The sequence below is a fragment of the Neoarius graeffei genome, chromosome 26 (assembly GCF_027579695.1).
Source record: "Neoarius graeffei isolate fNeoGra1 chromosome 26, fNeoGra1.pri, whole genome shotgun sequence".
NCBI classification, from domain to species: domain Eukaryota; kingdom Metazoa; phylum Chordata; class Actinopteri; order Siluriformes; family Ariidae; genus Neoarius; species Neoarius graeffei.
The window spans coordinates 8,446,264-8,462,656 of record NC_083594.1 but is presented as its reverse complement, the minus strand read 5'-3'; the positions used below and the strand labels follow the sequence as shown (position 1 = coordinate 8,462,656).

General features: G+C 40.4%; 1 protein-coding gene across 3 annotated transcripts in view; it reads right to left on the bottom strand.

The window, feature by feature from the left end:
- Positions 1-16,039, bottom strand: part of chd5 (chromodomain helicase DNA binding protein 5) — a 135,624-nt gene extending 119,585 nt beyond the window's left edge. For all 3 annotated transcript variants that reach the window (XM_060910648.1, XM_060910649.1, XM_060910650.1), the window contains exon 1: positions 15,863-16,039. In XM_060910648.1, the coding sequence (XP_060766631.1) occupies positions 15,863-15,929 (67 nt within the window). In that variant the 5' untranslated portion in view covers positions 15,930-16,039. The remainder of the gene's footprint in view (positions 1-15,862) is intronic.
- Between the last annotated feature and the right edge of the window lie 354 nt (positions 16,040-16,393).

Genomic DNA, 16,393 nt, shown 5'->3' with positions numbered 1-16,393 from the left:
AAATAATAAAATGAAATAAAGTTAATCAGCCTCGAGATTAATTATTATTATGGGTTTAACTCATAAAGCGCGCTCTTCCCGTGGCTCTTCCACGAGGATCACCAAAAATCGTCCCGCAGACAAAATCTACGAGGATCACAAATATCACATAAAGCGCGCTCTTCCCGTGGCTCTTCCACAAGGATCACCAAAAATCGTCCCGCAGACACAATCTACGAGGATCACCAAATAAAATCGTCCCGCAGACACAATCTACGAGGATCACCAAATAAAATCGTCCCGCAGACAAAATCTACGAGGATCACCAAAAATCATCCCGCAGACAAAATCTACGAGGATCACAGTAACAAAGAATTAAAGGGCAATTCCATGTAAATGTCAACCTCACCATGCAAAAATAAAGCAGCATGTATTACATCAAAACCACTCCCAGAGATATCACCTAGGCCTGTATTTTACAGATGTGAATAAGTTGAACCAATTTGTAACCAACCTAATATGTCACTGTCAGTCTTTCTTTCTTATAATGTAAAACCCAAGCTAAAATCAACTTTGATCATGTACAATTCTATATTATTGCCACAAGCCACAGAAATGTATGCTAAAATCCACAAAACAGCAAAACAATAGCCATCCGAAATATTATTTAAGAACTTTGATAGTTTTAGCTGATATTTAGAGAGTTTTTCAAAGGGTTATGGTGGTTAAATTGCTGATTTTCTAAACATATGCCATGTCTATTTCAGACGCGTCACATCCATAACGGAATTTCGTCACATCCATAACGCTGACTTTTCCTTCCGAAACTCTGCATGAAGTACAAAATATTTTAAACAAAGATTTTTTAATATTCACCTTGGACCCAATGGATATCTCCATTTCGACATTAGGTTTACAATTTCACAGAGTTTGATAAAAATGTACAGTAACCCAAGAAAAGTGATACTTTTTCTGTCACATCCATAACGCATCTTTTATTGGCATTTTCTGGCATGCCCTAGATGTACTATGGGAATTGTTCTTGTTCTATCACTTCTCCAGTATGGTACAGCCTTAAAATATGCAACACCTGTTTAAATACTGGGAGACAATAAAACATGCACTGGGTCATTTGTTGCCATTTTGAGTTCAAGTGTCAAGTCCATAACGCTGGAATTGCTCTTAAGTAAAAGTAAAATCATTAAAATCCAAGATTAAAAAGAAATTAAAATAAAGAAAGTAAAATCATTAAAATCAAAATTAAAATAAATTATGTTAAAGAAAATTAATTACTTAGGTAAAAATTAATCAAGTGAAAGCATCTGAAAACAGCTTTGTCTTGAGCCTGGATTTAAAACTAACAACAGTAGGAGCATTTTTGATATCATCTGGAAGTTGTTTCCAAAGCTTAGCAGCATAGCAACTAAAGGCTGCTTCACCACACTTCGTTTTGACAGCTGGTATTACTAGCAAGTTTTTCTCTTGTGATCTTAGAGACCTAGTTGGTGCATATAATTGAAACATATCCAGTAGGTAGCTGGGTCCCATCCCATTTAATGTTTAAATAGAAGAAGTAATGCTTTAAAGTCAATTCTATAGCTCACTGGGAGCCAGTGCAGAGACCTTAGGATTGGAGTGATATGAACTACCCTTTTTGTTCTTGTAAGAACCCTTGCTGCTGCATTTTGGATTCGTTGAAGCTCTTTGATGGTCTTTTTTGGAAGACCTGTGAAAAGGCTATTGCAGTAATCAACCCTACTGGAGATGAAAGCATGAATAAGTTTTTCTAGATCATGTTTTGACATGAGACCCCTGAGTTTAGAAATGTTTTTTAGGTGATAGAATGCAGACTTTTTTCCCACTTTCACATGACTGTTGAAGTTAAGTTCGCTGTCAATAAGGACACCAAGGTTTTTGACAGTATCCTTTGCTTTAAGCCCCTTAGTTTCAAGAACAGTGGCAATCCTAAACCTTTCCTCCTTTTTGCCAAATATAATTGCTTCAGTTTTATCTGCGTTCAGCTGAAGAAAATTGTGAGACACAGAAGTTTTACGTCTCCGATGTGTGACATCATGTTGTCTTGACAGCCATGCAATATCGTAAACCGTATTCAACGCTCGTTCTCCATTGGGTAGAGTGACGTAACACATGTCGGATAAGCGATATGCTAACGATATTTCATGCTATCAAACCAAATGAATGAAACCTGTTAGAAGGGAATAGAACACGTGTTTTTACTCCATCGAAAAAGTGTCCTGTATGTGTAATAATTACCGATATTTCACTCCAATGACGTCACTCCCAGTGTTTTCCTGCTGACTAGATGCACGTTGTCAACAGGTTCAAAATTAAAATTCTTTTGATTAACTTACGTATTTCTTGTGGATGTGTCTATATAATATAAAGAACGTTACACGGTGGCACAGAGATATGAAGTTTATCTTCTCGTGTTGAAAAATATACAAAGATAAACTTCATATCTTCGTGCCACCATGTACGAGTTTCTATATATATTTTTTCTCAAATATATCATGATTTTACCCTCGAAATCTTTTCCTGTTTTAAACAGTGCCCCAAAACACCATAAGCAGGAACCAAACTTAAAGCAGAACTGAAGTCATTTTTAAACTTGTTTTATTTCTTAATTAACGTGTTATTCAGTTATGTTTTCGGTTTTAGTAACCTTATATCGTGACTCGTATTGGCAACTAATTGCAATTAAATATTATACTTATCGGCCTATTCGGTTTTTAGCCGTGTTGAATTTAGTTCGTTTGGTCCATGGCAGGCGTCGCTTATCCGCGCGATCTTCACGAGACTTGTGCGAGACTTCGAAATGTGAAGAAGTGTCAGCCAGGTGTCAGTGTTGCCATTTTGAAAACTGTTTTCCAAACGAAATATTGCACAAAAACGAGTTTAAATGATGATTTTGCCTGCTTTTTTCAAACTTTCCTGATTGCTATCAAAACAAACAAAACTTCCGGCTTGATTACATCAGCATTCAAAAGAGAGCGTGCGCGTCTTTTGACAACGTTGGCAGATGTCGGTCACTTTGATTTCCGCTGTACGTTTTACTTCCGTCCTACGATGTCTCGCACAGGTCTCAACGAATCTCGTTTACGGCCATCGCTTTGACATATGGACTGATATATTACAGAGCATATTTCAAACACTCATAACTTGCTATAGCAGCAACAAAATAGCGATCAAAAATGCATTCCGATATTTAATAAAATGAGATAAATAGAATTTATCATAAAAAATATTGCCTTCAGTTCTCCTTTAAAAGCCAACAACAACCTGAAACCTCAGTCTAAGACAGCAGTTACTGACAGATATTATTCCTCATCAATCGCGTTTCTCTGACATTTTACAGACCGTAGTATATTTATCCTTTTTAATAAATCGTCAGGGCGGCACGGTGGTGTAGTGGTTAGCGCTGTCGCGTCACAGCAAGAAGGTCCGGGTTCGAGCCCCGTGGCCGGCGAGGGCCTTTCTGTGTGGAGTTTGCATGTTCTCCCCGTGTCCGCGTGGGTTTCCTCCGGGTGCTCCGGTTTCCCCCACAGTCCAAAGACATGCAGGTTAGGTTAACTGGTGGCTCTAAATTGAGCGTAGGTGTGAATGTGAGTGTGAATGGTTGTCTGTGTCTATGTGTCAGCCCTGTGATGACCTGGCGACTTGTCCAGGGTGTACCCCGCCTTTCGCCCGTAGTCAGCTGGGATAGGCTCCAGCTTGCCTGCGACCCTGTAGAACAGGATAAAGCGGCTAGAGATAATGAGATGATTAATACCACAGCCCTGCTACCTTCTCAAATCAGAAAGTTCATTTTCTTTATTGTTATCGTTTCTCCTTCACAGAGAACTAAAGGCAATTTTTTTATGATCAAAATTCTATTTATCTCATTTTATTAAATATAGGAATGCATTTTTGATAGCTATTTTGTCACTATAGCACAGGGCTCAGACACACCATGTGATCAAGGTTGAATATGAAACGGATTCTAAAACTTTTCTTATTTAGCAAAGAAAATTGAGTAATTTTTGATCTTTTGATAAGTTTTCTGTGAGGAGACATTCATGCAGCATTACATTACAGGGAAGGAGTCTCCAGTGTCAGCGCTTTGTCCCAGTCAGTAAGTTTGCGAGTTCTGATTTCTCAGTAACTCAGTGACAAGCTGTGGGTTTTTTTGTCATATTAACTTCAAGAGAGAAAAAAACGAGAGGCTGGTGAGGGAGCGACTGTTTACAGCTGTTATAAATAAGTGATAACATATATTGCTAATGTTCCTTTACATTAAATGTAACTATAAATGGTTAAAAAATCATTATTGAATAAAAATAATCATCATTGGATCAGAGGAATAACATGCTTCGAGCAGTTAATCACTGTTAAAGGAAATAATCTTACAAAACAAAACAAAGAAAATAATCCGCTTCAGTTATGTTCGGTAATATGAAGTCCTCGGAGATGGCGTCTCAGTGTAATGTGGCAATACTGTGCACAGAGCATGCACGCTGAATACAGCGGGATCATTTTATAGAAATATCAACACAATCACAAACGCTGCCCTTTGAAAAACTGGATTCACAAAATGAGATAAAGGAAAAAAATTGAAGGAGAAGAAGAAGAAGAACAACAAAAAGACTAAGAAGAAGAACAAGAAGGAGAAGAAGACAAAGATGAAGAAGAACAACAACACAAAGAAGAATAAGACAAAGATGAAGAAGAAAAAGATGATGATGAACAACAAGACAAAGAACAAGAAGAATAAGATAAAGAAGAAGATGAAGATGAACAACACAGAAGAACAAGAAGATTTAGACAAAGAAGAAGATGATGAAGAAGATGAAGGAAAAGAAGATGAAGATGATGAAGAAGATGATGGTGATGAACAACAACAACAACAACAACAACGACACAAAGAAGAACAAGAATAAGAAGCTAAAGAAGCAGAAGATGATGAAGACAAAGAAGATGAAGAAGAACAACAACACAAAGAACAAGAAGATTTAGACAAAAAAGAAGATGATGATGAAAATGAAGAAGGGAAAGATGATGAAGAAGATGATGGTGATGAACAACAACAACGACACAAAGAAGAACAAGAATAAGAAGCTAAAGAAGCAGAAGATGAAGACAAAGAAGATGAAGAAGAACAACAACACAAAGAACAAGAAGATTTAGACAAAAAAGAAGATGATGATGAAGATGAAGAAGGGAAAGATGATGAAGAAGATGATGGTGATGAACAACAACGACACAAAGAAGAACAAGACGAATAAGATAAAGAAGCAGAAGATGAAGACAAAGAAGATGAAGAACAACAGCACAAAGAAGAACAAGATTTAGACAAAGAAGGAGATGAAGAAGGAAAAGAAGATGAAGATGATGATGATGATGATGAACAACAGCACGAAGAAGAAGAAGATTTAGACAAAGAAAAAGATGATGAAGAAGATGGAGAAGGAAAAGAAGATGATGATAATGATGATGAACAACAACAAGACAAAGAAGAAGAACAAGAAGGAGAAGAAGGCAAAGAAGATGATGATGAAGACAAAGAAGATGAAGATGAAGAAGATAAAGATGATGATGAACAAGAAGAAGAAGAAGAAGAAGTAGTAAGACAGAATGTGTTCAAAATGGGAAAAATGCTGCCTCGGCAAGATGTCTAAGAAAACAGTGAGGTATCAAGGACCATTTGAAATGGATCAAACTCTCGTTTCCTGTCTTCTCAGATGCCTTCAAACTGCCCACTTGAAGGCAACACTGATGGCTCCTCGATGCTGCTTATTACCCATAAATCTGTGCAGCAGCTCCCTAAAGCAACAGAAAACATTTTTAAAAAGCTGGCGGCCCAAACTTCACACAAAAGTGATTTTGAATTTAAACAGAAGTTCTGGGTTTGTTTCGCTTTGATTGTTAAAAAGTCACCAAGAAATAAACATTGTATGATCTCATCACCCTGAGACCGTCACTAAATCAGTTTGTGTGATATGAGCTGATGTCATACGTTACCATAAATGCTCTACTAAAAGGTCATTTGAAACGAACATCCATAGAAGATGCCTTGAGTCACAAGTCCAGTCTGATGAGACGCCTGCCTAATACAGCAGAGCGGCAACAAGGCGGCAACAAACCTTCTGTCTGGAACACAGCCGCAGTATTAAAGGAACAGTCCACCGTACTTCCATAATGAAATATGCCCTTATCTGAATTGAGACGAGCTGCTCCGTACCTCTCCGAGCTTTGCGCGACCTCCCAGTCAGTCAGACGCAGTCAGACGCGCTGTCACTCCTGTTAGCAATGTAGCTAGGCTCAGCATGGCCAATGGTATTTTTTGGGGCTGTAGTTAGATGCGACCAAACTCTTCCGCGTTTTTCCTGTTTACATAGGTTTATATGACCAGTGACATGAAACAAGTTCAGTTACACAAATTGAAGCGTAGCGATTTTCTATGCTATGGAAAGTCCGCACTATGACAGGTGTACTAACACCTTCGGCAGCGCATTGATATCTGAGCTCCGTATCAATGCGCTGCCGAAGCGCGCAGAAGGTGTTAGTACGCCTGTCATTATAGTGCGGACTTTCCATAGCATAGAAAATCGCCACGTTTCAATTTGTGTAACTGAACTTGTTTCATATCACTGGTCATATAAACCTATGTAAACAGGAAAAACGCGGAAGAGTTTGGTCGCATCTAACTACAGCCCCAAAAAATACCGTTGGCCATGCTGAGCCTAGCTACATTGCTAACAGGAGTGACAGCGCGTCTGACTGCGTCTGACTGACTGGGAGGTCGCGCAAAGCTCGGAGAGGTACGGAGCAGCTCGTCTCAATTCAGATAAGAGCATATTTCATGATGGAAGTACGGTGGACTGTTCCTTTAAAGGCTCACAGCATAAAAACTTCTGTATGCTTTGACAAAAACAGGCCCAGGAATGGAAAGATTGACATCTACTTTTTTTTTTTTCCGGAATAATCTGTGGAAATTTTGGCAAGAACCTAAAAATCCTCCGAAAATCATTTCGTAGAGTTCCGTTTAACTCAGGATTATAGGAGATGTGCTCCAAATATGGTGAAGGGATGCAGTCATAGGGCATTTGAACACTCATTAATCTATCCAGATGTTTGCTGCTGAGCTAATTTATACGAGTAACTCAGAGCTCTGGCTTGGGCGACACTTAAATGAACACAAATGAGTGCAGCTACGTTCAGCCAATCAGGAAAAGGCTTGAGGAGAGAGTTTTAATTTGCCAAAACCAAATCCACGGAAATATCAGAGGATCAGCCAGAAACAGTGAACAGGAAGAGATTGTGTGGATGGTATGGTGCGAGGCTTTGCTTTAGTTCAAACCAAGCAATCGTAATTTTAAAAAAATAATGATTATAACGAGACCGTCCAGGGGTGGCACGGTGGTGTAGTGGTTAGCGCTGTCGCCTCACAGCAAGAAGGTCCTGGGTTCGAGCCCCGTGGCCGGCGAGGGCCTTTCTGTGTGGAGTTTGCATGTTCTCCCCGTGTCCGCGTGGGTTTCCTCCGGGTGCTCCGGTTTCCCCCACAGTCCAAAGACATGCAGGTTAGGTTAACTGGTGACTCTAAATTGAGCGTAGGTGTGAATGTGAGTGTGAATGGTTGTCTGTGTCTATGTGTCAGCCCTGTGATGACCTGGCGACTTGTCCAGGGTGTACCCCGCCTTTCGCCCGTAGTCAGCTGGGATAGGCTCCAGCTTGCCTGCGACCCTGTAGAAGGATAAAGCGGCTACAGATAATGAGATGAGATGAGATGAGACCGTCCATGATGGCGTAGCTCACTCTGGACGCGTCTAGTCCAGAAGGAACGATCTAAAGTGGGCCACCTTCCTTGTGTAATAAATGTCGCAAGCTATATACACAAGCTATGTATAGAAGCGATATCCACCCTAGGAATACCGACCTATTTGCCAGAAAGAATCCAAAACGGTGAGGAATTGACCGAGAAGTAGTGGTGTCAACAATAATCGATTCGGCAATGCATCGCAATGCGGGGCATGGACGATTCAGCATCGATTCGGCAACATGCCAGATCGATTCAGCGTATTTAAAAAAAAAAAAAAACTTCCGTGGGCATTTCCGGAGCAACATCACAGACATGCGCAGTCTGTAGCTGCACGCCAGTCGAGAGAGCACTAGCTTAGCAAGATGGCTGAGGCGGAGGAAGAGGACTGCGAGAGACAGGTTATTATTAACGCACCCAAAGCTTCGAAAGCTGACATCTGGGCACATTTTGGATTCTATGAGGTTGATGGGAAAGTAGACAAGACCTGTGTGTAAAAAAGAAAGTATTTGGTCTCATTCAAAGCACTAAAAAGCTGTAATTTTTCTTTTTCATATTTGAAAAACTCTATAACATTCAATTTTATTTTGTTTAAAACAGGAGTGATACACACAACAGCCAAAACATGTTGTTCAGTATCTGACTGCAGTATCTGCCTCATGACTACTGAAAAATTTGCCTTGCTTTCAGTAAAATTTTAACGCATCACAATGCATCGTAGAATCGGAGTGAATCGAATCGTTACCCTCCGAATCGTAATCGAATTGAATCGTGAGGGCTGTGCCAATGCACACCCCTACCGAGAAGAAGCGATTTTTGTTGAACTGCAAGACATTAAGGCTTAATTAGTCTGTAACTTCATTAATAATTATAATTAAGCAAATCTGGGTAGAAGCTATATGCACCCTACCTTCATGAAAGAAAGAAAGAATCAGAATCGGTGAAGAATTGAGGGAGAAGAAGCGATTTGTGTAGAAACTGCTCGTTAGGGATTGATTAATTATTCCATATCTTCATCATTAATTGCAATTATGCAAATTTGGGTACGTATATGCACCCCAGGCAGACCGACCTTCCTGCCAAAACGAATAAAAATCGGTGAAGAACTGAGAGAGAAGAAGCGATTTTCATGAAATGTGGACGACGCCGGACAGACAACACGTGATGGCATAAACTCATCACCTGTCGGCCGGATGAGCTCATAATAATGGGAGGAGTCTGGGGAAATTTTACAGATTTTATTTCGCCATCGCTTCTTTAGCTCCGTTAGCTTTCATAGAAACATGATTTTAAAGCTAGACTGCCTTTCAGATTTTTCAAGTCTAGGTCATAAAAAGAATTTCCCCCGACACCTAATTATTTTTGTTTAGTGGACCGAAAGCTACTGAATTCAAATCACAGACTTCCAATTTTATTCGTTTTTTTAAATAGAACAATTAATGAATTTAAGGCCACATGTCCCTAAATTCTCCGCTATTTTTTCCTGCTTCACCATGACGCAATTCAAGATACCACATCATGTATGACGTGGTGGGCTTTCCCCGTTCGCACAAGGCATTGTGGGATACAAATTTGAAATCGGAGAGAAAAATGGAGGACGTGAGTGTGCGAATGAAACGTGAAAGACTGACTACAGTAACAGAAAGAAAGCGAAAAGAAAAGACGTTATGTTCTATATGAAGGAAAGGAAACGCAGAACCAAACTAATAAATTTCGGCGCTCAGCGAGCACCTCGGTCTGATCAGCTGTTCGTTTAGCGACAGAATGGTGGAACTGTCAGTGCACGCTCAAAGGTAAGCCTGCGCATGCGCACACACACGGACTTCCTCGGTCTGCTTGACTGCGCAAACCGAGCGAGTTCATGCACATTATTTGCTTTAATCCTCTCAAATTAAATAACTTCCCAGCCACAGAATGGCCTGATATTTTGTGAGATATTGCAGAAATAAACATACATCACAATGACCAAATTTCAGAGAGAACTAAATTTCATCGATTTTATGAAATCGAAAGGTCGTCTAGCTTTAAAGAATTAAAGGAATTTAACTGCGTGAGATCGATCGTAGGAAACGCCCATAAGCAGCGTGTAGAAACAAGCGAGGTTCACACCGAAGTAGGAATATTACGTTCTTACAGATGTTAATGCACATTTATGACCGTCGCTGAAGTCTAAACGCCGTTTTCCGAAATCAATAAAAAGCAAATTCGCTCTTGCGTCAATCTGCAAAACCCTGACCCAAAATATTCAGCTTTGTCTCTGAATTTATTTGATCAATTTGCTGTTCTGTGGAAAGAATAAGAAAAATTATTCAAATTCAAACGACCCAGAGTCGTATTAAGGATCGTTCGAACCCGATATTAGTTCGGAGCGCCCCGAGTCAACTGAAGGCGAGAAAACTATAACGGAATTGATTTTATCAAGCCGAGCGCCACAGTGGTATAAAGAAGCGCAACCGTGGCGCGGCTTTCAGGCCACTTCATCACATCTCTCCCAGCGTGGCACCTGCACCCCGCAGGAAGGGAGAGACTGAACTGACTGTGAGATTGATGAGTCTTGTTTAGGAGCTCCACAGGAGCTCCGTCCGTCAATTCTTCGAGTGTATTAAAAGCAACATTAGACGCCTTATTTCAGGGGAAATAGATCCACCGCATTATAGATTCGCATTACGAGGAAGCAGAGACAGATGAAGCGACGTCCAGTCAGCGAATTGTAATAACATTTTAAGGAGGATATTGGGGTTAAATGACATCTCCTTTTAAAAAAAATCATCATCCAGCCAGTCTGTACTGTAAATGTAAATCATGTTATTAATGCTACATCGTGTAATCTTTCTCGATGGAGCGATAAAGGCACGGATGTGTGACGTTGTTAGTAACACACGGTATTACCTTCTCGCAGTTTAGCATTTTAAACAATCGTGATTTAAAAGCAAAAAAAAAGAGGAATCATGCAGGCAAGAAAAGGAAAGGAGCGTTTCCACCATTTCAGGCTGAAGAAGAGAGGACAGGAGAGCAGAATAATATCGCTGAGAACAGAGCATTATCAACATTGCTTCATTTTACAAATCGGTTGTCTCGTGTCCACACGGACGACATTTTCACTACGCAAACTGTTCATCACAATAAACCTGATTTTGTAAAGCGTTCCGTTTGATACGACGTCGTTGCTGCATTATTTAATCTTTAATGATCAAATTATTGGTCTTTATTTTTTTTCTTGTGGTTATTTTTGGTTGAATTTTCATCGAACGTTCGCAAATTTGACCTTGACAGAAAGTAAGGACGTCCTGCAAGGTTGGCGGAAGGAAAGGGGCGGCGCTTCCTAGTAGTGTCAGTTAATATCAAGATCAAAACATTTGTTCGAACCGTTCCAGATTCATATGTTGATTGACTAATATCTCATTTTATTTGGGAGAAAAGGACGGCTCCTAGGCACATTTTGGAGTTTGGAGTGAAGGCTTCCACACGATACAATATGATACGATACGATACACACTGTACTATCGTTGCACCCATAGCGCAAAATTCGTAAGTCTGGTATTATAATATAAACTACATAGCTATATTATTCTATCCACATTCACCGGATATGAGCAATCACGTACTCTGATTGGCTATTCTACTATTAGGATATCGGCTCATATCCCATGAGTAGAGTAAAACAAAATGGCAGAGCGCATCAAGTCAGAAATATCACTTTATTATCCAGTATTAAAAAAAAAGAAAAACAGAAATAGCTAAAAGAATATAGCCAACCCCCCGTTCCACACTCCAGCCCAGTAGATGGCGGTAGTGCACCTTTAAGTTGGTTTGCCAACCGCCAAAAAAACCCAAAAGAAGAAAAAAATGATGGAGCGTGTTACTGAACCAACCAAGGATGTAATAAAAACTCGACTCGAAAACCAAACCCCCAAAAAATACAAAAAAAGCAACAAAATATGGAATGAAAGTATTTGATGGTAAGAACGTATCTGTTTTTTATTTTTCAAGAATTATTATTATTATTATTATCATCGCATTTTTCACAAATTGCTCCTGTCATTTCGCCGGTTTGTTTACATCCTCAGCGGAAATGATTTTGTCGGACGTTGCAAAAAATAAAAACAAAAATGATCTGTTTCTCAAAATCCAGTGAATGTGGACAGAATAAAACAGTTATTCCACTCAATCTGGTCGTACATGGCTTATAGACAACTCGGTGCTACGCGCCTCATCGGCTATCGGCTCATGTACGACTCGATTTGGTGGAATAACCGTTCAATATACACGCCACTCTTTACCTTGGCAGTAGAATATCAGATCGAAACAATTCAGTCTTTGTGTTGCACAAACCTCATCTATTAAAATTAATTTGCATTCCATTCACACCCAATAAAAAGCCTCGTAATTCACTATGAACCATGTGGAAAGTGTAACCTTGACAAATTATACTCTCAAGTACGTAAAAACACATGCAAACTTAATAGCATCTACGGTACAAAAAACATAATGTATAGTTATTAACAAGGTCGACAGAGGACTGGAGGATGAATATGGGTGTAAAATACAGAAAATTGTTGGAGCGTTTTTTTATATATAATATACAGTACTTGGCAACAGTCTTCAGCACCCTATTTTTTTTTCATACAAACTTTGTTATAGATTTCTATTTTCTGCCTTCTACATTCGGCACAGTACTGTATATGGATATGGTTTGATTTTGCAGCTGTAGTCTGGTTTACTGCAGTCACGACAGTGTGAGCAAATTCACACAATTGAAGGACGGGTATTTGATGTGACGAAGAAACAACGAAAGACTGCCAGTTGAAAACAAAATAAAACCATTATATGTTATGAGCTACTTCCGGTAAAATCGTGCGCTCTGATTGGTTCCTTGGCGGGCAGTATTTTCCCGTAATGCCTGTGAGCGATTGATTATGGACTTTCTTTCCAAGGCGCCGGCTTTCAATGTTGCAAAAAACAAACAAAACCTGGAAATCAAAAACGCCGAAAGACAAACAAGAGTCGCCGAGTTATTCAAGAAATCAACAACCAAGAGCATACAGAAACCGCTAACCGCTAACAGAAGTTCAGTTTTGAAACCGCTAGCCGTTTATTCTACATGTGTGACTCAACTACGTTACAAATATAACGCGACTGAAAGCAGCGTCACGCCTCATTATAATAAGCGTCTATTTTAAAGTGCCATTCCACCATTGGATGTATTTTTTTGGCATAAAATACAATATATTTTATGACAACATGACTAGACAGAGAAATCTTTTAGCTTCAAAATGATATATCAAACATCATTTTTTGACAACGACAAGTATATTAATTTTGCGACCAAAGTCACCTACCCTTTTAATTTCCGCGCGGTAGTGAAACGTGATGTCATCGGCAGGTTCCCCTTCTTGTGTACCACGTCACGTGTGACGTGGCACAGATTATCAGCAATGGCGGATAGAACGCGATTGTCAGCTTCGGAAAAGAAGCGAAGGAAAATAGCAAGTGATGCCCAAAGGAGACGGTCGATGGTGAATATCGGCACAGCAATCGACAAGTGGAAATCGCGTTCTATCCGCCATTGCTGATAATCTGTGCCACGTCACACGTGACGTGGTACACAAGAAGGGGAACCTGCCGATGACATCACGTTTCACTACCGCGCGGAAATTAAAAGGGTAGGTGACTTTGGTCGCAAAATTAATATACTTGTCGTTGTCAAAAAATGATGTTTGATATATCATTTTGAAGCTAAAATATTTCTCTGTCTAGTCATGTTGTCATAAAATATATTGTATTTTATGCCAAAAAAATACATCCAATGGTGGAATGGCACTTTAATCTTAGAAATAGGAAAAAAAACATATAATAAACTCCTTATTAACCTTGCTTGGTCGGTTTTTATGGGAAAATATCAGACCGGGGTCTTTTTCTACGGGCTCGGGCCGTACTGTCAAGACCTTGGTCTGATATTTTCCTGTAAAGACCGAGCAAGCGAGGTTAATAAGTTAATGTTAATAAGTTAATTGCACATTCCCAACCCTGACCCCCGATACTGAAACTCATCTCCAAGCTCTTTCAGCTTCATCTAACATCACCATGTCTTTCGAGTCTATCAGGAATAAAACACAACCAGGTGTGCTGTTATAAGAATAATAATCAATGACCTTGCAGAGGTACTCAACGTTGATCGATTGATTTCCTGTAAAACAGAAAGCTGACTGACAGCATGGAAATATTCTATAATCACAGGTCTATCGTCAGAGGATCTTTATTGGAAAACCTAAAATGGCGGATGACTTTAATTGGATGGAATTTGGTAAGATTTTCCTAGGATTTGCGTGACAAGGAATAATCTGAGCCCAGAAAAGACGTCTGGGTTTTTTAGTTCGTTCCGCTGGGTTAGTTATATGCAACAATCCATAGGCTAAGATTTTGAGACGATTTTGTCATGGGTGAAAAACTTCCAGCATTGGATCTGAATATGAATATTTGGAATAACAAACAAGCCTTCCATGATCCATTATCTATTACCGCTTATCCTGTACAGGGTCGCGGGCAAGCTGGAGCCTATCCCAGCTGACTATGGGCGAGAGGTGGGGTACACCTGGACAAGTTGCTAGATCATCACAGGGCTGACACATAGAGACAAACAATCCTTCACACCTACGGTTAATTTCGAGCCACCAATTAACCTAACCGCCCTGTGATGACCTGGCGACTTGTCCAGGGTGTACCCCGCCTTTCGCCCGTAGTCAGCTGGGATAGGCTCCAGCTTGCCTGCAACCCTGTAGAACAGGATAAAGCGGCTAGAGATAATGAGATGAGATGAGAATTAACCTAACCTGCATGTCTTTGGACTGCTGGGGAAACCAGAGCACCCAGAGGAAACCCATGGAGACACGAGGAGAACATGCAAACTCCACACAGAAAGGCTTTCATCAGCCACTGGGCTTGAACCCAGAACCTTGTTGCTGTGAGGTGACAGTGTGAACCACTACACCATGACCTAACAGCGACATGACATCTGGGCAAAAAGTCTACCATGTCAGTATTTTTTGTTTTTTCTGACTTACAACTCCTACGACATGATCCTTGACGTTCACCAATAGAATGATAGATATGAATGACTCTGGCATGCAAACATGGCGTCATCGATTGACAATTTCTCGACCCTCTTTCCTGACAACATGCAAGCACATGGACAATGATTGGTCGGGGCCAAACTTGTCGCGTTGCCAATCTTGCAACCAAAACACGGCAAGAATTTATAGCAGTATGAGTGTCTAATCGGACACGATGACCGTCATGAAAGACAAAAATATCGTATCGGTTCTACAAGGTTTCAGAAAAGGACAGCCTCTTTACAAAACTAAACATCACCAGGATTGAAGTAAAATCTTCAGATTGTAACTTGAGCTGCAAAGGACATTTTGTTTTATTTGTCCAGTTGGTGAAAAGTCGTAGCCTGTGCGTGTAGGGCATGTTTTCCTGTCACACGTGGCTCTTTGGAGGAGCACCAAGCAGATTTTTTTCCCCCAAGACAAAAGCAGCGAGCATGAATTCATCTCTGTGGCGTGATTTTATCATTTACTCAAGACCATGTACTGTAAGTTTGAATCAATTGCATGCGATGGATGGATGGATGGATGGATGGATGGAAAAGAACGATGCATGGATGAGACATGTTGATCTCTTCTTCTAAAGCACCACAATGGTGTCATTTATAGCCATGCAAAAGAAAACGTGGCTGTCTGAGAATAAAACCGAGAAGCACAAAGGCATGCATGCAGGATCTCAGGATGCTGAAGGCTTTCTGTAAGGGACAGGACAGGAGATCATGACGCGTTATGATAATGTGGTTATGACATCTCTGTGTCACTGCGTCCTGCCCCCTTTCTTAGCAGGTGGAAGGAGTTCGAGCTCGGGTTGGTTTTTCTTCTCACCCCCCTGCATTAAACCCAGAACCAGGAACATCTCAGAAGGATGCAAACTCCCTTTCTTCCTTCCTTCCTTCTTCTCTCTCTCTCTATCCATCCCTTCTTTCCTTCCTCCTCCCATGTCCACTTCATTCACTCCCCTCACCTGGCACGTCGTCTTCAAAATCCAAATCGTCTTGGCCCTCTTCCTCGTTGCTCAGCGATCCGGGCATCTTCACCGCATAACACACACACACGCACACACACACACACACACACTCACGCACGCGCGCGCGCGCACGCACACCCTCACGCACAAAAATTACATCCGTGCATCCAGGGAGGGTTCCAAAAAAAAAAAAAAGTCGTGCAAACTCCTGATTAAGCAACGCCTTAAAAAAAACAGATGAAGAATAAAAAGGTGGACAGCTGCTGAAGGAAGGTGAAGATTTTATTGTTGTTGTTGTTGTTGTTATGAAGGTTTATTATTATTATTATTATTATTATTATTATTATTATTATTATTATTATGAAGCACAAAAAAAGCTCTGGGGGTCTAAAGTCGCTCCGGTCTTTTCTTTCCCTCTTCCTGTTCTCTCCAGAAATCCTCGGGTGTGAAAATAAGAGACGAAAATGGAACACACACATGCCCAGCTCCAGCTCGTGACGTCTGGTCTGTTGCCATGGCAATCCATCC